A 23,266-nucleotide genomic window follows, 5' to 3' on the forward strand; every position below is an offset into this window, starting at 1 on the left:
CTGACTTCGGCGTATATGTTGTCTGTCTCAGTTGTCGCCAGACAATAAAGTGGAAAGACATGTTAACAGTGTGATGCTGGCAGGCATTAGGAGAGACGGAGAGATTTACTGCTGTGATGTCCCACTGACGCGCCGTGTTGGACGATTACAGACAGCCGAAGGGACCAGCAGGTAATTAGGCCTTTACTGTCGTGTAATTCTCCGCCAAGCACACTGTCGATATCTTGGCTGATGAGGTTGAAAGTGAGATTGGAATCCAGTGACCCGGGCCAGCCGCCGTGATAACGCACGCGCACGCGCACGCACGCACGCGCAGGCGGAGCGCTTGTAATGCAGTGTCGATGCTGTGATATTTGCTTTTGTCCCGGTGTTGATCTAAGCTGACATCATGCTGCACGGCCCGATCGCTGTTTGTCTCAGTGTACATTTGTCATCTGTGGGAGGGCGCACGAGGGATCAGGAGGACCGGAGAGCAAAGTGAGAGATGGAGGGAGGGAGGAGGGAGGTGAAGGAGGGAGGAACACAGGGAGTGGATGAGGATGGTGGTGTCCGCGCGTGTGTGTGTGCGTGCGTGTGTGTGTGTGTGTGTGTGTGTGTGTGTGTGTGTGTGTGTGTGTGTGTGTGTGTGTGTGTGTGTGTGTGTGTGTGTGTGTGTGTGTGTGTGTGCTCATCTCGTGTGTGTCAGTTGCAGATCTGCTGGTGTGGAAGCAGATCTTTTCCCTCAGTGACTCTATTAATTTACCTCATTTATCTTAACCACCTCCCCCTACCCCCAATAAATACTGGAGACCTCAGTGTGTGTGTGTGTGTGTGTGTGTGTGTGTGTGTGTGTGTGTGTGTGTGTGTGTGTGTGTGTGTGTGTGTGTGTGTGTGTGTGTGTGTGTGTGTGTGCACTCAAACAACCACACATCTGGATGTGTGTGTGCGCGTGATGGAATAAAAACACAGCAGTTCCCCTTTCTATTCCCAGAGGACAAATCCGTAGCGGAAAAACTCATTTTCCTGCAAATAGTTTGTCAGCCAAGCTAGAAGGAGTGATAAATTATCACAGACGTTAGGTGAAGGAGGACGACTGGAGGAACAGGGAAGCCCTATCTCTCTCTCTCTCACACACACACACACACACACACACACACACACACACACACACACACACACACACACACACACACACACACACACACACACACACACACACACACACACACACACACACACACACCTCCTCCCTCTGTTTCATCTTATCATTTCTATTTACCTCTGATTTCGCCCGTCCTGCTTCTGAGGTCGCAGCTCTGATCACAACAGGATACATGAATTTCATGAGCGTCGATACACACACACACACACACACACACACACACACACACACACACACACACACACACACACACACACACACACACACACACACACACACACACACACACACACAGAGGACCCGGTGCAAGTTGGAATTGGGAAAATGTGGACGGCCCTACAACTGAAGTGTGACTCCCCGTTCCAAATGATAAATTGATGGCCAGAAAAATGGATTTGTTTTCAACTAGTAACACATCAAAGAAATAATAATTCTGTGCGGGGGAGAGTGGCGGGATGATGAATGGGGTGGACAGCTGGATCACAGCGGAGCAATGGAGTGAATGAGAGAGAGAGAGAGGGAGAGAGAGGAGAGAGAGAGAGAGGGAGAGAGAGGGAGAGAGAGGGAGAGAAGGGGGGGGGCTGTAAAATCAACATGCAAAACAAAACACTGTCAGGTGTCCTGATATCACTTTGAAGTGTGTAATACACCTGTCAGACCACTAGAGGGTCCGTGTCAGTGTCACGTTTTGCCTCTGCTAGGTGTGCACAAGTACACACACTATGACCCTAAAGTACACACACGTATGACCCTAAAGTACACACACGTATGACGGGGGTCGAACATGGAGGTCAATTGGAGGTCGGCTGGATCAAAAACAGGACTTTGGTGTTTGAGGCTGTTTCCGTGCCGTGATGAATTTACTGACATAATGTAAGATATATAATTTATGTTTTTTTTTCCTGACATTAGTAAAATTGAACGTGTGAAATGACATATTTTGCTGAGTAAATCAGGGTAAACAAACTTTTCCCGTTGAGGTGAAGCCAAACGTGACGCTGACTCGAACAGACTGGCGTCCACACCTCGCGTGATGTTGGTTTTTGCATGTTTTGTGATGGATTAAGTTTTGGACTGACGTGATGCAGCTCGGTCTCATTTAATTTCTGGAAATCTCAGTCCAAAACTGAGCTTCTCTATCAGCATTCAGGCAGAATTAATACGACTGATTCTGTCTCCTCAGCAAGGACTTCATCCACACGTTTATTTTTTTTTCTCTTATGTTGTTTTGGGAACACAAAAGTCCCAACAGCTGACACCGACCGGTTAGACCTGACATCTTTGTTTTGCTCTGACACGTGTGATCACGTTTGATCTTGCGAGTGTCCTTGGACTCCCTGAAAAGAGCACCAGGTGCGTCTTCCTGCTCGTTCAGGTGTGTGTGTGTCTTCTCGTGGATGTTTTATCAAAAACAAATCTGCCGTCTCTGGTCTTCTACTGTTTTAAATATCAGTTAAGATTTAAAAATGCTTTAGTTTTCACCAGGTGTTAAAGGTAACATTTCTGAGGAAACTCTGCGCATGCTCAGTGGGAATCCCTTCTTCGGGAAACAGGAGACACATTTCAAACTGCCAGAAAAAGTTACAGACAAACGTGTTTTTCGAAGGTAAGTTGTAACATTTTTTTTTTTTTTTAGACTGTCCTGAGATAAAATGGCTTTGAATTCAAACACGAGTTGTTAGACTCACTCTTCCCTAAAAATAGAAATTAATGATTTTGTCAATCTACTGTCAATTTCCAATCGTAAATGTGGTTGATGATAGACGAGTGGTGGCTTTACAACCGTCCCTGACCAAGTACTTTCATTTATATTTTGAAAACCATATGGTCCACAAAGGAATGATAATCAGTTTCATGCCCAGTGGAAACACGTGTATCTGCTTATAGCATGCCAATTATGAAGAAAAAGGAAGATTAACAAGTCAGTCCCACTTCCTCCAGATGAAATAAACAAGGCAAATCATGTGCTATTTGCATTGTGACCCTGAACTGAGGCTTCAGTGCCCGAGATCCAAATGACATCCCAGAATACTGCAGAGAGGGATACCTCCATAGAGCAGGAATATTGTCCTGAAACTCATCGCCTTCGGTTTCACATCAGTGTTTTCTGAGGATGTGTCCTCTATCTATTAAGTCATTTTATTGCAATATAATTTGACAGCTTCCCCTCTTTTTTTTCCACATATTGTAAAATGAGGTAATCCTTACGGGAAATATATCACTCGAATGATATATCATCTTTTTCATTTTGAATATTTGATGAACTTTGTTTTAAACATGTTACAACCATCCTGAACACGCAGCAGAACTATTGTATTTGAATCAATTGTGTAACATGTCATGAAACCAGTTAAAGACTTTTTTTTTTTTTTTTTTTAGTTCACACATTGAAGTTTATAATAGGAAAAAAAAATGCTATTCCAGCATAAATGTTATTTTTTATTTATTGGAAAAATTGCAAAAAGTGAACCTGGTGTCTCCCACTGCTCACCGTGTTTACTTCACATTTGCATGTTTGATGTATTGAAGCAAAGCTTGAGAAGGTTTTTGCAGGATCTATTTGCAAAATTCACCATCTGCATCCTTCACAGAGTGAAAGAGTTAATGCAGTGTCAACTGAAGCTGTTTCCCAAAAAGCAATGTTAACATTTAAATATTTTAACATTTCTTATAACAAGCACCTGAATAATTATTAACAATTCACAGATATGGGATTGAAAACCCTAAAAATCGTCTTCATTTCTGCGTCTTGCAGCTACAATCCTCCCACTCAGGTAGTCATCTCGCTCAGGTAATAACCCTTAACGTAAGCACTAAAATCACATCATCATAATCATCATCATCATCATCATCATCATCATCATCATCATTACTGTCCCTGCATAGCACCATCACAGTGAGAGCCAGAAATAACACAATTGCATCCATATATTCACGCCGTTTTCAGGCAGTTATTTGGACGGGCACCAAACGCAGCAGATCATTAAATGGAGATGTTCTTCCTCTTTACTCACTTTGCCTCCAGGTTTCTAAAACTGATCCTGTACAATTTTTAAGCCCAAAGTCTGCTTTCATCTCGCCCATATTTTTTTCCCCCAACCATATCTTATTTTTATTCTTTTTACCCCTCCTCCTCCTCCTCCTCCTCCTCTTCCTCTTCCTCCTCCTCCTCCTCCTCTCCACACTCTCTCCTCTCCCTCTCCCTCTACAGTGATTGATGGAGTTAGGCAACAGAACACAGAGCAACGTGTGGCCAACAGTCCAAGACAGAGAGGCTGGTGTGGTGGTGGAGGTGGGGTGGAGGGGAGGGAGGGAGGGGGGATTAAACGAAAAGAGAGGTGAAAGGGAGGGAAGAGGAAGAGAACAGGGAGTCAGAGAGTGTGTGAGAGAGAAGGGAGGGAGAGGAGTGCATGAGAGAGAGAGAGCGAGCGAGAGAGAGCGAGAGAGAGGAGCTCAGCTGAAAGCCACAGACTTAATTCTATGCATCATTAAGCAGTCTCACTCAATGCAACATCCCCTATACATCATCCACGCTCAGTAAACACAACGATGACATTACATTAGCAACTGCAAATGAATTTTCTTTTTAGAAGGAAATTGAGAATACTCTCTTTTCTCTCCCTCTTTTTTTTTTTTTATTTTTATTTTTTTTTACCCTCTCTGGCGCTCGCAAAGCTCGAGTGTCGGACATAAAAGACGGGGAGATATAAACAAAATAAAAACACCAACAATATTTCCCTTTCCCTCCCCGGCACTCTCTCTCTCTCTCTCTCTCTCTCTCTCTCTTTCTCTCTCTCTCTCTCTCTCTGTCACAGAGCAGAGATTTGAGCACAAACACACACCTCTCCTTATGTATTCTGATGTAATGTATTTATAATATGAAACCAGCAACACAAAAAAATGAACATTTTATTCACACAGCTGCAGGAAATAGACGTTATTTAAAGAAACGCTACATCAGAGGCTCCCAAACTTTTTCAAACCATGTAGCATTATGTACCAAACCAAATGTCCTAAGTACCATTTCTCACTGCAGACAAGCAGCAAGCAGCAATTTTACTGATTTAACTGTGCGGGAGCCTCAGAAAAAGCTACAGCACCACCATGAAGCTACGTTTTCTAAATATAATTCACTCACGATCAGCCGTGGGAGGTGCAGAGGAACGGCCATGTTTTGGACCTTGTCTCCATTTTCCAAATCCGACTCTATCAATCACTATTAGGAGTCCAAATTCAACTAACGTTTGTTTTACGCTGTTTCAGACTCGACGTGACGTCATCGCTAAACACGAGCAGATTTTTATTGCTATAATAGGCCCGTCACAGTTTATACTAGATAAAGAAATTAGTGTTGTTTATTTGGCTGTTAAGTTGAATGTAGTTCAGAAACTGGTTGTATCGGCTCTTCATAAATGTGAACTGAGCTCATATATAAAACATTAATGTTTACCAAGTGGACATTTAATACGTGACCAAATCAAAAAAAAAAGTTGACATTGGTTCTGGCATAGAATTTAGTTTTTACTAAATATCTTGGCCCTCAAAAGATGTATATTTCTGTTTTGCTTATGATGCCTCCCGTTGATTGCACAGGTTTACAGATCTTTACAAGTAAAGTTTTAATCACAGAAATTAGGGACACGCGTACACCCGTTTTATCTTAATGCCTACGAACACATAAATTATCAAGCCGTTCAAATGAATAATTATGTTTTTATTGCACAGATTATGCCCTTTCCCCTAAACTAGCCGAGCTCTGAGGCCTTGGAAATCTATTAAGGCGCTGCTATAGATCATCCCATCCGCTGTGGCGTGTATATAGATCGACCGGCTCATTTGAGAAATATTGAATCGGTTACAGTAAAGTAAGCCTCTGGATTGAGTCAAATGTAAAAATCCAAGCATGTGTGAGGAGCTGTCAGCGTGTGCTGTAATGACGGATGGCGCCGGGTCTCTCTTTCAGCGAAAGGTGATAAAAAGTCAAATTATGAGTGCCGGGGAGGGACAAGAGAGTGTGGGGGAGCGGAGACACACACGGAGAGAGAGTCGGACCAGATCCGTCAAATGAGAAGGGCAATCAGTTCATCTGGGAAGGTTTCGGACGAGGGAAAGTGTTATTTCCTCCCAGTGCAAGGGTCACCGAGGGGTCAAGAGTATGACCTCCGACCTCGCGCTAGTGAAGAGAGAGACAGCAGTCGGGTCAGTTATTGATTCATGGTCTTCAGTTTACTGGTGTTATTATCTGTTGGATGTGATTGGTTTCCAACTGTGGTGATTTGCAGTGAAAGTAAAGATTTAGTTGTTTTTTTTACAAAACAGTGAAGGAGATGCAAATATTTGATTCCTTCTTTAAACGGTGGAAAACTTTCAGTGGAGCTGCAGAAGCAGGAAAAAAAACAACAATGACCAAAATCATCAGTTTGTATATTATGTTATTTACTGTGATTTTTAGTGCTCATTAGAAACCTGTTTTGAAAAATAAAACAATTACAAGATTTCACCTCAAGGGTTTCCGTGCATTGAATCCAAGTGGAAACGTAAAACTGGCATAAAATTATAAACCTCCTGAGCTGTTCATGAAACCCACGAAGGTTCAGAAGCATCTGAAACAGAACTGGAGACACATTAATATTAAAACCCTCTCATGTTTTCTGTTGGCATCCTACTGTACTACCACACGAGCTCCCAGTTCATCCCGACACAATCTCTCCCTCTGCTTTCTGTCTCAGGAGCATCAAACAGAGCCCCCCCCCCGGGCCGACCCTCGCGCTGACCTCCTCCAGCGCTCTGAAACCGACCCGCTCCGAGGTGTGAACTACTTTCCTCCAGCTGATAGAGCCTCCCGATCATTTTTATAGTCCCCATCCCGCGCTGTTTATGACTCTGCAGTTTGATTATAGCACAGGGGGACTGGAAGAGGTAACACACACACACACACACACACACACACACACACACACACACACACACACACACACACACACACACACACACACAAACACACACACATCAAAGGAGCTATGAGAGGAATGTGGGCATTTGCTGTTTGTTTTATCATCCAGCACTTATCTACTTAATCATAAAGGATTGGCCTGGGAATGATGCAGGATGGACGGCGCCGGCCAAACAATCTATTCTCCAACACTGTAATTGCTCTTCGAGGCACGTGCCAGATTCACTGTGGTTATAGATGCTTGGCAATTTTATTTGAAGAGGAAGAGAAAATATAAGAAGCCACAATTTACTTGGATGGAGTGTCGGTATCGTCGTCTATGTTACACGTTTATATGAGTTTATTGAGGTGGCAGAGACGAGCGGAAACATGCTTTCATGCAAAACATTATTGATATATTGTTAACATACTATGATAGATTATTGATAATTATTATGGTTTTCATTCAAATTAGGACAGCAGCTATGGTTCCCCTCACTGTGGATTCACTTGTCACTTACTTTTCTGACTAATTTATTAATTTTGTTGTCTAGAGAATGTTTAAAAAACAATCACAATTTCTAAGAGACTCTACAAATTGTGTATATGGTTCAAACAACTGTCCAAAACCCAAATACATTTAATTTACAGTAAAATAACAGCACATCCTGATGTTTGGGAAGCTGAAACCCAACAACATTTGACCTTTACTAGAGACACATTATGTCTGAAAGTGTTTAATTTTTTTGCCTTTTTTTTTACTGCTGTACATTTGAATTATGGTCCATACGTATTGTTCGTGTTCAAAGCTGACCTGATGCTCTTCCTTAAAAAATATGTCTAAACATCAAAGTTAATATTGTAAAAGGATTTCAAAGACAACTTCACTGAAGTTACTTTCTCAAAACGAGGCTTCCTTCAGAGCCACAGAGCAAATCCAGCTGCTCAGAACACTAAACCCAACAGAGTTTCTGACAAATTGCGACTGTGAAGTGACTGTACAGATCATAAAAGCAGCAATGCATCCAGCCCTCACTGGTTAGTGACGCTGAGAGTTTTGCCCAGAGAACCGTATGAAGCTGAAACCGACAGGACTCCATAAACAGGAACTGGAAGTGTCGTGCATCATGTCTGGTTTATCTCCACTATTAGTTCTGTCATCTAATTCTGTTTTTACTCGTTACAAAATTAGAACATATTGACATCCTATTGCTGATATATTTTGACATATTTATGTGGGAGTTCATCCCACACATTTCTCTAAATAATGAATGTCTCATTTCGCTCTGTAGAATCTGTTTTAAATACATTTCTGTTTTTTAAGATGTTTGCAGCCAGAATACTTCCGAGTCCAAAACACTGATTCATCCCACACAGGTGGCCGAGTTACAATGTGTGAGACACACAACACTTTAATTAAGTCACAGGATCTGTCTCCCCTTTTTTTCGCCGGCCCTGAGAGTCAATCAGACTGTGTGTCCTTCGTTTCCCGTGTGTGGGAGGCCGCTGTGCTGGCTTGAGTAGCTGGGAAAGTCCCGTGATTTATGGCCTTTTGCAGGCCTGACTGCCTCTCACCTCACTGATGATAGAGCCAGAGGTAACGAGGACCGGTTGCTCCAATCCGCTCTTCTGTTCCGTAAATCCAATTTTATTCATTTGGGGATTTAAAGGCGCTTCACAGCCTTCGCCGTCTGATTCACCTGCTATTGGTGGATAAAATGAGAAAGATTTATCAGACTAGTTCTACGTGTAATTGAGTGTATGTTTTTACAGGTTGAATGATTATCACTGGGGTGAGATGTTAATGATTAGGCAATTCAGAGAGACAGCGGAGGCCTTTTATCGTTTCATTTATTTATCCATTATTTATCTCGATCTCTGGAAAGGCGTTCGATGCAAACTTGAAAGGGAAACGTAGGTCTCCTTTTTCAGTTTGTCCAACAAGATCTGTTGTGGATTAATATTTATCCTCATGCCGCTGTGGCCCGGTCAAGTGCCCCACGCTGCTGTATCAACACAATTTAAATATTCTTTATAGCAGGAAAACACGCACACCGAGCAGGAGACCAAAAGCCCATACCGACCGCACAATCATTACGATGCCCATTTTGAGTGTTTCTGCGTTTGTTTCCATCTCCGTCGGAGGACCGAGCAGCTCGGACATATTAAAACCAGCCAACCTTACATACGTAGAGGGACACACACCAGCAGCAGCAGGGCAGTAACTCAAGGCCAAAACAGGAGGTTTATTTTTATCATGGGCAAAGGTGCCAAATCATGTTGGTATGAAGGGAGCTATATAAATGCAAATTGTATTGGAGAGCTATTAGTCCTGGAAAAGGTTTGTATGTAAATGCCCTATAGGACCACAGTGGAGCACTCATCCAGCTCAGATTAGTGGAGTTTGTGGCAAATGCGCTGCAAAAGACAAAATAGAAAAATAGACAGAAAATGCAATTGCCTGGTGGTAAATCATGGCGAACAAGGTGAGGAGCTGAGTAATTGAATGGCCAAGGTGTTTCTGAATGGCTTACTGCGTATGCAAGAGAGATGTGTTGAGGTCTGTTCATGTTTTATGGTCTTCTGGTTCATGATATCGAGTTTTTCTGTATCGGAGCAGAACACGTAAACCGAGAAGCTCTCGAAGAAATCAAACTGTGAATGAGCATCATGTCGAGGTACCATTAAATGAATCACTGCTGATTAATGTTAATAATCCCTTAATCTGTGTGACAATATGTCAAAAACACACTTTGTGTTTGGTAATAAAGAGAAGCGTACAATATTGGATGAAGACATAAACGGTGATTATGAAATGAACAAATCAAACATGGCACGTCACTGATGGAAAGTGGAGGATGTGATGGTTGAGCTGCAGGCTGAGATGGAAAACACCAGCGCGAAGTCGCCCTCTACCTTCAACTCGAGAGACTGCAGGCAACAGATACCAGTCATGAATCCACCACACACACACTGAACGTTTATTCAGTCATTGTGTGATTCAATTCATCACATTACAAAAAAACAGTGTGCAGAAATATCCGCTTGAATAAAACAGCCTATGTACAGTATATACATTTGGAGATATGCTAAGAAGTTAGACACCTACCACATGACGTCAAAGGAACATAAAGGATCTGCAGAGATCAAAAGTGAAACTGAAAATTTTCACAGGTTCTTGTGTCATTTCTTCCGAAAAGAAATATTTCTGCAAACCCAGTTCATGCCGTCCTGGAAGAAAACAGACAGAAAATACGTCGTGAAAAATAGGGAAGTTAAACTATTAAATGCACTCAGTGCTGCTTCTTACTAATCAGCCAATAAAAGTCGGTTTGAAATGAAGTCAAAGCAGGAATGTGGACTGAAAGTAAGACGTTTGGTGGAGACGCAGCAGCCGGTTCCTCTTTGAGATTTGGAGAGATGCTTAACTTTGCACCTCTAATCTGCTCAACCCTTGAAATGGAGCGTGTAATTAAAGCGGAGAGAAGAACTGCTGTAAATATTTATCAAGACGCTCCCAGTAAATTCATTTTAATGTGACAATCGGGGCCCTTTTTTCAATTCCAGACGATGTCACGATGTTAATTTGTTCATATCCTGAGTGCCACTGGGTCCGGTGTTCTGCTTTTACCTGCACCCCCTCCGCGGTCTGCGCCGAGCAGGCCTGCACCTGCCACATCCGATCCCGGATCGTGTGCAGACTGAGACTCTCCGCCAGCTCGGATGCCGGAGATGCCGTCATCAAGTCCTGCTTGTTGGCAAAGATTAGCAGCGGCACCGACGCGAGCTTTTCCTCCTCCAGCAACTCGGCCAGCTCCTGCAGGAACAGACACAAACTCGTGACTTATACCGAGTCTTGGCCTGCAAACAGCATCAGAAAACATTCAGCTGTTAAATGAAGAAGTGGCTGTGATCAGTTTTAAATTCCTACAGTTTGTGCCGAGAACATGTAGATTGTATCTCACCAGGCCTGTCTCTTCAAACCTTTTCCTGTCTGAGCTGTCAATCACGTAGATCTGCAAACAATACAGTAATAGAGATGAACAAAGTGATCATGGCTTAAACTCTATATTGTAATCTCTGAGTATTCAGTTTATTGATCGTAACAAGCAGCTTGATCGAACAGAACCCACCAGCACATCTATGTTCTCAAAATAATTCCTCCAGTATGGACGGATGTTGCGCTGACCTCCGATGTCCCAAACGTTCAACTTGAAACCAGAAGACTGAACGCTCTTTATATTAAAGCCCTGTTGGAAGATATTCAACATGTTGAATGCGTGATTGAATGTTTTCAGCGGGTGTCTCTAGGTGTCTCTGGGTGTCTCTAGGTGTCTCTAGGTGTCTCTGGGTGTCTCTATGTGTCTCTAGGTGTCTCTAGGTGTCTCTCGTTAGGTGTCTCTATGTGTCTCTAGGTGTCTCTAGGTGTCTCTAGGTGTCGTTAGGTGTCTCTATGTGTCTCTAGGTGTCTCTAGGTGTCTCTATGTGTCTCTAGGTGTCGTTAGGTGTCGTTAGGTGTCTCTAGGTGTCTCTATGTGTCTCTAGGTGTCTCTAGGTGTCCGTGGCAGTGCGTCTGTCCGTACTTGAGTCGGGGTGATGTGGTTGACGTCTTCGGCCGCCAGCTGTTTTAGGAGCGTGGTCTTGCCAGCGTTGTCCAGTCCTAACAGCAGCAGGTGCACCTCCTGCTCTGGCGACTGCTTCAGTCTCCGGAGAATGGACAACAGGCCCTGCAGGTGCATCCAAGTGCACATCGCGGGAGATTAACCTCAATGAGACGGCAGTTTACTTGTTGGCGTGACACTGAGGGGAAACCTCAGAGCTTCATGACCTGAGATGTCTCAGGTGAAGCTCATAGGAGTTCACACCGTGAGTCATCTGAGGCCAGCGAGGTGACATCCTGTCAGAGGAGCCTGGCTTGGTGTGACGGTGTTAAACACACAGCCGGCCTTCGATCGATTAAGATTAGTCATCTGTACAGCGACTGGCTCGTGTCCAGACGGTAACAAGCAAAGCTTTAGCTCAAGCTATTTACGTCGTGCGTAATGTTGAGGTGAGCGTGCTCTCTGCAGCCTGCCACATGTAATTAAAGATAACAGACGAATCAAAACAAGGTTCTGATTTCAGCAGATTTCAGGACATACATTTAAAAGATGGAGACAACTCTTCACTTCAAAATCACTCATTTTCCTTTTTTTTAAATTTTATGACTTCATCTGTTATTGTTTCTACACTTTGTTCTTTATTTGCTGACTAAATATTTTCTTGCTCACCTTTCTAAAAAGGAAATCTGAACGGTTCACTTCTACACAGGTGGATAGTCGACTATAACGTGTATTAAACGATGACACTGAAATGAACCAGACATTCATATGAAGAAATAAAAGTTTCTATCTCAGTGACAACCATCACCAGCCTCAGTATTGACCTGTGGATGACATATTTTAACATTTTAAAACTAACTAACTACAGTAGGTTCCCTGACATCTAATGTTAACCAGCTGCAGCTGAGCAGTTCCCATCAACACATATGTGTCTACAAACAACAACTAACTACACACTAAAAGTGAAGATAAATATACATACAAATACAAATACAAATACAAATACAAATACAAATACAAATACAAATACTACATAACGCCAAAGCTGCAGCGGCTGTGGACTCACCATGTTTTCCTCAGGTTAGTTTTGTGGTCTTCGCTCAGTTCAGAGTGGATTAACATCTTTCAGGCTCCGCTTCTTGGTTGAACAGCTGTCAGGTTCTGTTGCCGTGGAAACCGTGACGTCAGCGTAAACATTGTGTCAGCTGGGCGTCTCTGGCGCGAGACTGAAAAAAAACAACAACCGGAAGTCGAACTTAATTTTCTGTCGCTTTTTAATCGATTTAAATATATATATATATATATATATTATATTTTTGTACTGTTATTGTTCATTAAATGACTATAAGCGTATTCATATCCATTTTAGAGCTACTGTATTTCTCTGTTCTACATTAAATTGTAAAAATCATGATAGTGACCTAATTTTTTTTAATGTTGTAAAGTACTCCTCATCCTCTATTTTTTATTTTCTTTGAAACATTATGCTTTATTTCTGTTTTTGAAGTTAGATGATGTTTATTCTTAAAGACTAGATTTCATCAGTCAAAAGGTTAAGTGGGAAAAGTTGCATTGAGAAAGACATTATTATAATTTGAGGGTTGTAAAAATAATACGCAGCAGTTTCAAGCAGAAATTCACAAAGTCCTTGAACATTAAAATAATTGTGTACAATATGATTATAGTTTATTGTTAGTGGTAATCTTTAATACTGACGATGATGATGAAGAAAGTTCCCCTCGGGGATTAATAAAGTGTATCAAATAAAAAAAATAAAAAATAAATGATAATGATTTATTTTTTTTCCTCCATTTGCAATTTCATCGAGAATTTGTACACAAATATTCACGCGTTTAACATTTTAATCACAAATCTCACAATCGAGTCTCATGAACGTACAAATCCCGTTTTTAGTTTTCAGATAAACCGGTTCAGTCTGTGACCGTCACACCGGCGCGCCCACAGCGCCCCCTACCGGCCCGTCTCCGCCCCTACCGAACCCGCCCACAGCGCCCCCTACCGGCCCGTCTCCGCCCCTACCGAACCCGCCCACAGCGCCCCCTACCGGCCCGTCTCCGCCCCCTACCGAACCCGCCCACAGCGCCCCCTACCGGCCCGTCTCCGCCCCCTACCGGCCCGCCCGCAGCGCCCCCTACCGGCCCGTCTCCGCACCCTACCGGCCCGCCCACAGCGCCCCCTACCGGCCCGTCTCCGCCCCCTACCGGCCCGCCCACAGCGCCCTCTACCGGCCCGTCTCCGCACCGGGTTCATTTTAGAGCCGTTTCTCAGTCGGGGAACAACAAAAACATGTCCGAGTGCAAAAGACTGATCCGCTACTAGCAACAGCCATCTGCTGCCGTCGATTCGACAGACTGCTTTATGATTCCCGCCGTGTTTACGGCTGAAAACCCAGAAAGATGCCGCAGAAAGCACTGGGATCCATTGTAGGTCTTCTTTGTACCGGGACCTGTCTGGTGCAGGTAAGCCGCCGCTACTGCTCCCGGGGCCGGCGTGTGCTCTGCAGGCGAGGCCGCGGCTCCGGGGCTCGGTGAAGGCCTTCTGTCGAGCCTTTTTTTTTTTTTTTTTTGTCTCCTCCACAAAGGAAACGGCTCGCTTCATGTAAAACTGTGGATGACGTCAGTTTGTAAAAAAGTTTTAGTTTATATTTCGACAGTTCATTTGCCGGCAGGTTCGTCTCGTAACTGTAAAAAGCTTCGATTGTTTGATCCGCGAAGCTTTTTACAGTTTGAATCAAGGATGTCGAGATTAGCCGCTGCTAGCTGCCACCCGGCAAACTGACGTCTTTAGTCCTAGTTGTTGATATTATCTGGACAGACAGGACAGACAGGACAGGACAGGACAGGACAGGACAATCAGATCTCCGTAGTCATTTAAAATGTCGTGGAAACAAATTGACGACATGAACCGTCACGATGGCGGATGAGCTGGTGATCAGCTTATTATTCACGTATTTACTAACAGATCAGGGACGTTTCCTTTTTATAATATTTGAATTAAACATGGACAAATGTCTTAAAGTTAAAAGTCTCATCTTTGGACGTTGCTTTGTTTTGGTCACTGGTTGGGTCTCATATTGTTGACATCTCATATACGATGTTGTTGTAATAACACGTATTATTTTTCCAACTACACGTGATGTCCCTCAAAGGAAAACTGTGTCAGCATCTGTTTCATCTGATAAAATAAAAGTTTGCAGTCTCTTGATTTCACATTTTCATGGCAGCAAAATGGGATTGTCAAGCGAGACAAACACTGTCTACAAACCTGCCATAAATGTTACACGTGACATTTATTTATATGATGAATTAGCATTAATTTGCCAAACAAAACATCTGTGTTGATGTTTTCCTTCCCTTTGGTGATTTTGCACCATGATGCCGTGTGCACTGCTTCGATCTGGGCTTCAGTTGTCCTGCAGCTGCTGGTGTGACCTTGCCATTTCCCAATATATCAGATTTTGAATACCAGTGCATTTTCCCCTGTTTAAATAAAGGCGACGCGGGATAGAAAGTTTGCACGGAAATGTGCAAACACAGCAGGTGACGGTGAGAAAAGGTTCAATAAATCCTAGAAATGGGTTCAGGCCTCCCACAGTTTACTCTGCATTTTCTTGTTGACTTGTGTGATTGAGTGTTGACCCGGACATTCACTTTGTTTACCTCCTGTGTGTATTTAAGGGGAAGGAGTTCTGCTTCGGGGTAAACAATGAACAGTACCGCTGTGACATGGGTTACTGCTGTGGCGAGACTGAGTGCTGCACTTACTACTATGAGCTCTGGTGTAAGTACAATTGTATTTACATATTTATTTATGTTTTAACTCTTCATTCAGACATTATCACACATTGTATGTCTTCTTTATTGTATTTTATTTTTAATTCTTGTTTTTGGAAATTGAATTGTTGAGACTTGCTTTTGGTTTTGTTTTTACTCACTCACCATGTTGCACAAAAAAGAAATTCCCTGACTTATCTGCAGATCAAATGACTCATCGGGGTAATTTCTTTTGGAGTCGGACAAATCTCTGGTTATTTTAATCAGTTATCTCCAGGGATGATGACGCTGAGTTTGTCCCCTCTCGTAGGGTTCTGGTTGGTATGGACCTTAATTATTATGCTGAGTTGCTGCTGTGCTTACCGACACCGGAGGGTTAAAATGCGTCTGCAGCAGGAGCAGCGTCAACGTGAGATCAGCCTCATGGCTTACCAAGGAGCCTCCAGCTCCTTCATTTCCCCTCCACCCCTCAATTTAAGTGAGTCGTTTCGTGTTGCCTTCCAGAATTTAAAAGTTGTAATTATGACAGATGATATAGTCTTTTTTTTCAAGCTTATATTGCTATGAATTCCATGTATTTTTATTTTTTATTTTAATCTTACAGCTTTATGTGCAGGTTATGTGTTCAGCTTCTTCTTCTCCCCTGATTCAAAGCTGAACTGCTGCACGAAAACATTTAATATAACTCCTCTACGTATCAGACTGATAATTATAGCCAGCCGTCCTTCAGGCTTCATGTTGGCAGCTTGTATGTACAGTATTATCTTTTGGCCATTTCTTGGAAGCTCATATTAATAGTTGGAGGTCAGGATGTTGAACTTCGCTCTCTCCCTCACTAGGGTCCCGCATAATGTCGCCACTACAGTAAATTTCTCCATCTGACCCCTCAAGATATCTGATGTTCTCCCTCCTCAATGAAGCAGTCATAACCTTAGAAGACACCGATCGTCACCCTGATCTCTTCATACTCGGCTTTGAGTGTTTATCGGAGAACATGTTCTGAAGTTCCGACGGCAGAGATGTCGCCCTGATGTCAGTGGTCACTCTGGACTCTGACTGAAACCAGATATCATGTCCACTAATATCACATACAAGGAGTTGGACAAGGTGCACACTTGAGTCTGAACAGGCTTGACTTTGTGTCAAGAATGTGAACGCAGCTCTTGACTGTGTGCATATTTAGACGGTGACGCACACAGAGACCGTGGCGACATGTAATCTGGTTTATCTTCCCCCCAGACATCAAGGTCAACGTAGTAATAAGCCGTTTCTGCATAAATGGGTCAACAGGTCACCGTGGAAACGTGTTTGACCAGCATCAAGTAATGGTAGTGGTTAGATACAGTTCTGATTATATTTTCTTTTCATTAAACAGAAAAAAAAACACTAATTCAGGGATTAACTGAAGCTTCAGTAATGACATTTTTAATGATCGACTTAAATTTCAATTATTTTCTCTATTAGTTAATTCATTATCAAAGTCGAAATTTTCATATTTGACTTGCTTTTTCTTGCCAACCAGCAGTAAAAAAACGCAAATATTTTTTTGACTTTTTACGCCCGTGAAACTGGACCCGAAGATCCCGTCCATCCATTTTCTTCCGCTTGTTTGTGATCGGGTTGGTCCAGACTTTCCTCTCCCCTGCAACATCTTCCAGCTCATCCTGGAGGATCCGGAGGCGTTCTCAGGCCGGATGGGAGATATAATCCACAAAACACATGTAGACCGGATGGACAAACTCCTAGCACCCCTCCAGCAGTCTTGTGAGGGTAAAGATCTGGTCCACTGACCCACGACCGGGACGCAATCCGCACTGTTCCTCTTGAATCCGAGGTTCGACCCGAAGATTAACGCCCCTGAAGCGGTGTCTGACCAAATGTGAATTATGGTCACCATCTCTACTTCTGTTTCTGAGGTAAAGAGTTGAATAGTGGCCAGAACAGTTTTTGCAGAACAAGTTTACGTCACGGTGAAGTTGTTTTGACCACCAAAATTTAATTATTTCATTCTTGAGTCCAAATGAACATTTGTGCCAAATCTAAAGACATCGTCTCAAGGCGATTTTGAGATTTCCTGCTCATGAGAATGGGATCCACACACAACAATAATAACACAATAATACGAGGTTTTCTGATCATTTTCTTTTGATCAGTTGATTAAATGACTGATAGTTGATTATGATGACGGTTGGAAAGCTAAAGCTTTTGTATTTGCGGACTTTCAGGGTTCTGGAACGACTGCAAGCTTCCCGACTACGAAGAGGTGGTGGGCCACCCCCCGACTCCACCTCCTCCTTACTCTGAAAACCCTCCCGAGTCCAGTCCAGCTCTCCCTCCACACGTCAACCAGCCGGACACGGCCTCCGTGCCGCAACCCCCGTCTGGAGCAGATCCGAGCGTGGACAGTCGGGCCTCCGGCTCCTCGCCGGACCGGGAGGCGGTGTCGCTCCCGATCCGAGCGCAGCGCCAGGCAGAGGAGAACGTCGAGGCTTCGTCGGCGGCAGAGGAGGACGACGAGGAGCTCGTCACTCGGCGTCGGCACGTGACCGGCGACTCAGGGATTGAGGTGTGCGTTTGCCAGCTGGACGTGGACGAGGGCTCGGGGCTCGAGGAGGAAAGCGACGAGGAGCTCCGGATGTGCGACGTCGCCGGGAGGGACTGCTGCTCCGGGCACCAGCAGCAGCCCTTCAGACCGAAGGAGCACGCCTCGGAGCTGCCCAGCCAGACCGCCAGCACCAGCACTGGAGACCACATGGTGTGATCTGCAGCTCACTAACCAGCCTGCTTCACACGGGGGGATCATCATCATCATCATCATCATCACCACAGGGACTGTCTGTGTTTTAATTCTCAGAACTAACACATAGACATGACAGTAAGATGATGATGATATTACTAATCTTTAATGGCTCCTGATTAGGAAAGATACATAATAATGTTTGGACAAACCTTTGCTTTGCTTTTCTTAGTGGGAGAACAGCAAACTCCATTTGATGTGTTTTTTTATTAGTATTAATCGGGAGAGCGTCAGTGGGTTCTGAGAAGACAGCTGTTGATTGTGATTGAAAGCAGAATTGACTGTTTCCCTCGTTCTCTCTCCTCCTGCTGTCACGTTTCCGTTTCTGTCCCGACGCTCTCCTCCGTCTGAAACATTTCCGGCCGTCTTTTCCGACTGACTTTTTTTTTTTTTTTTTTTTTTTTTACCTCCGTGGGATGGTCGTTCGAGAGCAAACCACCACGGTCAACAACATTCATCTATCCCCACTCTGACTAAGCAGAGGAGTAAAAAAAAAGAAGAAAAACCTCTTATAAACATGATACTGGATGAATTGACGAGAGATTAGATGTAGTTTACCCCCCAAAGCTGTGTGCGTGTAAGACTGTGTGAGTGCTGTGAAATGTAGGGCACAGCTGCACAGTGATGTCAGCTCTGAGGTCATGGCAACCAGCGGCTGGTGTCCTCTGGTGTGAAGTCTGTGGGAGTCAGGGGTGGGAGGGGGGGGCTTTATACTCACCGAGAGGCAGCACCGAGTTCAGTTTGTTGTTTGGGTTTTAAATGTCACACAAAACCCCCTCTGGACCCCGTTTCTTCCACCCGACACCCAGACGGCGGTCTCTCCAGCTGCGTGGCCGCCAGTTAGCGTGACGTAAAGGAGTTACTCACCGGTCTGGTGATTTATTGATTGTGCGCATGTTGTCGGCCCACTCCGGTCTCCGACTGCATTACATTCATAATAATAACCAAGTGGGCTATGCCACCAAATTTATAAATCAATATAAAGCCTTGTCGTGGCTCCGTGTTGTATTTACGAGTGAATTTATGGCTCGGTTTATAGTTTGGATGTTAATATTGAAGGGTGTACTTGTTTTTTTTTCATCTCGTAACCAGCCGAGCTTCAGTACCTGCAACAGGTGTCGTCATGAACTGCAACAAAGCTCCTACCGGGGGCTGCTCGAGTGTGTAGTAGTGACGGGGTTCAGTTGTGTGTGTGTATCTTTTATAAAGTGCTGTTGAAGTCACTGAGGTGGATTAACAATTTAAAAGCACTGGTATTTTGCATGAGGCATGATTTTTTCAGCGTTCATTAGCGTTTTTTCTAGCAGTTGTGCGTCTTGCTTTGCTCGTCGGGGTAAAGAAGCGGACCGAGGTTTGACTTGTTGGTACGACTGAGCGGCGCTGGCGGTCGGTCAGCTGGTGCTCTCCTGGCTCGCCGTGTTCCCCGTAGCTCTTGGCAGCGTGAAGACTTTGCGGCGGTGTTTTCCGTTGGCAGCAGAGAGCCGGTGTGTTGAGACGGACACAGGTTCGTTCTGGTTCGGTTTGGTTCGGCCCGGCTCGGTTCAGCTCGGCTCAGTTCGGCTCAGTTCGGCCCGGCCCGGTTCGGCTCGGCTCGGTTCGGCCATCCGCTGTTGTCGACCGGCTGCGTGGTCCTCAGCCTCCAAATACTGTACGACGTGTTCAGAACGACGCGCTCAAATTGGTTGTTGTCAGATAAGAAACAAAAAACAAAAAAGCAAAATGGAATAATCTCTGGTGAGATGAGCGTCTGTGGAAGACGAGCAGGAACTGTTACATCAGTAAATATTTCATTGAGAATTTAGTTTAATAATCAGCTGTTTTGTATTCGTCTGCTCTGATACTGTGTGTCATATTGGGCGCAATGTAAACACTCACATCAGTCATCCTGCTTCACACACACTCACAGTACTGCTCCTGATGGACCTCCATCACTCTCCTGATGGACCTCCATCACTCTCCTGATGGACCTCCATCACGCTCCTGGTGGACCTCCATCACGCTCCTGATGGAGGTCAATCACGCTCCTGATGGACCTCCATCACTCTCCTGATGGACCTCCATCACTCTCCAGGTGGACCTCCATCACTCTCCCGATGGACCTCCATCACTCTCCCGGTGGACCTCCATCACTCTCCCGGTGGACCTCCATCACTCTCCAGGTGGACCTCCATCACTCTCCCGGTGGACCTCCATCACTCTCCAGGTGGACCTCCATCACTCTCCCGATGGACCTCCATCACTCTCCTGATGGACCTCTATGGTGTATTATTCTTTGTTCTAGATGAATTTATCAAAGGTAGAAATAACTCACCGGCACTTGGCTGCATTCAAACGTTGTGATGTTTGCAGACACGTGTCCACCTGGCAAAGTGGAGCGTGAATGCAAACATTTCAAGCCTGCTGAAGATATTTATTTCGGTAAATTGCATGCTAACATGACAAAGATCTTTCCAGAGGAGCAGGACTGTACACCCGTTAGCAGGAGGGATCAAATATATTTGTTTTTTTTGACAACACACCTTAAGCTGCCTTGCTGCGTTTCTAAAGGCCAAACGTCTTGACTATGGAGCTGCACAACACAATATAACCTCTGCAGAAACGGATGTGACACCGCCTTATTAGAGTAGATGTAGTCAAGTGGTTTTCGTTCTTTTATTTTGAAAGGTAATATCGGTGTTATTAATAGCATGGTTGCTTTAAATCAGAGGAGGACTTTTTTGTTTCCGTAGAAAATAGCATTTGAGCTCTTTCTGAGAAAGTGCGTTCGCTTTGTGAGAAATGGATGTCGTGAACATTTTAAAAACCACAAGATTCAAACTGTCACAGGTTCTGTACAGTTTCTGGTTTGGTAAGCAGGACGTGGTTGTGTTGAATTGAAAATACTGTGTGTGTCTAGTTAGTTGTGGCACTGATGGAGTTCGTTGAGTTGTGCGCTCATTCTGTTTTGTTTTTTTTAATGGATCTGGTTGCAATTAGTTTGTGAACTCGACACAAAAGCATGAAGGAAATGAGTATATAAAAAAAAAAGTTTAAAAAAACCAAATCTCATTTCTGGTCTGTATGGTTTTGTTGTGATTCATCTTGTTTATTGCGTTGGGAGGAAATCCAACGAGAGGTTGATCTGTAAACGTTTTGCTGAGGTGCATCTTTGCTTGTTTGTATGTAGACACGTAATAGAGAGGGGGACGGAGGTGGGTGGTGGGGGGGGGGGGTGCATGAGTGAACTCGAGGTCCAGAGTTTCCCCTTCGCCAAACAGCTGTTACGCCTCCCCGGTTTCCACATGTTTACTGAGAGTAAGGGCTCCACCAGTCGCGACCCGTTGACAGACATCCGTCCATCTCGCCGTGTGATTCATCTGTCCGTGTGCCGAGCGTTCGGAGGTCCGTCACCACGAACGCGGCCAGAAGAGCGTGAGCGCGGCCGTCCGTCGGGTCTCGGATGTCTCTTGACGTCGGTGGCGGAGCTCGTACTTCGCCACTCGCTGATTGTACACGACCACGTGAGTTTGTTTTATAGGCTTTAACTTTTGCCTTCTTGTTTTGTCAACCTCGACAGAGGTGCGTGATGCGACTTAACCACACACACTTCCTCCACCTCCACCTCCACCCACACTTTTCTCACATGCGTCCCCAATGAAACTGATTTGGACTTGTCTGCATGTGTTGTTGTGACAGGAGTTTTTTCTTTTTTTTTGGTTTGCTCCTCGTGGCCCGTGGCTCCGCCCCCTCCACCGGGCCGCGCCCGTCTCGGTAACCAGAAACCGGAGCCGTTTGTTTTTCTGGGCCGCGTCGCCCTGCGTGACGACCCGAGGTGACACAAGGGCACATCCACCCGTGCAGGAGTGTCGACAGAATAATCTACCAAAGTCTCTGCCATTTCCTTGCTACGCAGATTCATCACAGTTTTAACCGCTGTATATGTGTGTGTGTATATATGTGTGTGTGCGGTTGTATGATGACGGTCTGTTTGGTTTCAGACTCTCAGGGTTATCTTTTAACAAGCAGTGCTAGAGTTTTAAATCGACACACTTTGGACCCACAAGTCTCATCAAGCCAAAGCAGTTTTTTTTTGTTTTTTTTCATGATTATTGTTTCCCTGACGTTGTCGGACATTATTTTTCTGCATCACGCACCTCTGTGAACTTTACTCTACTGGGCTATGCAAAAAAACACATAAAACCTACTGTTATATGCTGCGACCCCCCCCACCCCCCCTTTTTCTCAGCATCTGTTATTTGTCTGTGGGCACCAGTACAAGCAATATAACTCTCAGTACTTGTGGCACTGTACTGTAATCTTCTTTCATTGTATATGTATTTGTTTTAGAGAACTTGTAAAAAAAAAAAAAAAAAAATCCTTGTAACGCTACTACGTTGATGTGGTGACACTTCAGTGTCCGTCGAGGGGCTCGATTTTAAAAAAGCCTTTCTCAGTTATGTATTGTTCTTTTTGTTTTCCTCTTTTTTGGGGCTTTTTCCTGTCTGCCTCCCTCAACCACTAACACTTTCCTGACTTATTGATAAACCACATTAAGTTGTGTAAGCAGAGGAAAAAAAAAAAGGAATATATTATTTGTGTTGGATCAACTCTTTGTTTGGTTTCTTCGGTCTGTTTGCTGACCCTCATTCTTTGTGTTTGTTTTTGTTTTTTTCCTTCTATTTCCATGTTCACGTATTTTCCGAATATTTAACCGTTGCCTTTAATCCTCCGTTAGTACAACACCATCTGTTTTATAAATATTGTACACATGAACGACCTCAACATGGAACACAGTCAGCTCGCGTTCGACCAAACCGAACTGAAACAAACAACATCCCCGTCATCGGTGTTTCTGTCCAACTTGTGAATTGTTTTTCTCACAACCACAGATAATGCCAAACAGATGGAGGTGCCATGGTTGAGCGATGTGGACTTTTTTTTTTTTTTTTTTTTTTTTTTTGCCAAAATGAGAACCATCCTTGTTAAGAGAGGGAAGCAGACATCGACAAACACAGACTCCAA

General features: G+C 44.1%; 2 protein-coding genes across 2 annotated transcripts; one reads left to right on the forward strand and one right to left on the reverse strand.

Moving 5' to 3' along the window:
* Window positions 1-10,256: 10,256 nt before the first annotated feature.
* On the reverse strand, window positions 10,257-11,824 carry LOC138630728 (ADP-ribosylation factor-like protein 3). Its single transcript, XM_069715227.1, has 5 exons — window positions 11,657-11,824; window positions 11,207-11,323; window positions 11,039-11,089; window positions 10,705-10,890; window positions 10,257-10,304 (listed from the first exon to the last, which is right to left on the reverse strand). Exons 1-5 carry the CDS (start codon window positions 11,822-11,824, stop codon window positions 10,257-10,259), a joined length of 570 nt encoding a protein of 189 aa, XP_069571328.1.
* A 2,133-nt stretch (window positions 11,825-13,957) lies between these two features.
* On the forward strand, window positions 13,958-21,445 carry wbp1 (WW domain binding protein 1). The gene is made up of 4 exons (XM_069715240.1): window positions 13,958-14,154; window positions 15,373-15,475; window positions 15,779-15,946; window positions 17,694-21,445. Exons 1-4 carry the CDS (start codon window positions 14,092-14,094, stop codon window positions 18,227-18,229), a joined length of 870 nt encoding a protein of 289 aa, XP_069571341.1. The 5' UTR covers window positions 13,958-14,091; the 3' UTR covers window positions 18,230-21,445.
* Window positions 21,446-23,266: the final 1,821 nt, after the last annotated feature.

This window comes from Brachyistius frenatus, unplaced genomic scaffold (assembly GCF_029030835.1).
Source record: "Brachyistius frenatus isolate BFR_SWC_R1_liver_20210118 unplaced genomic scaffold, ASM2903083v1 Contig_140, whole genome shotgun sequence".
In the NCBI taxonomy this organism is placed as follows: domain Eukaryota; kingdom Metazoa; phylum Chordata; class Actinopteri; family Embiotocidae; genus Brachyistius; species Brachyistius frenatus.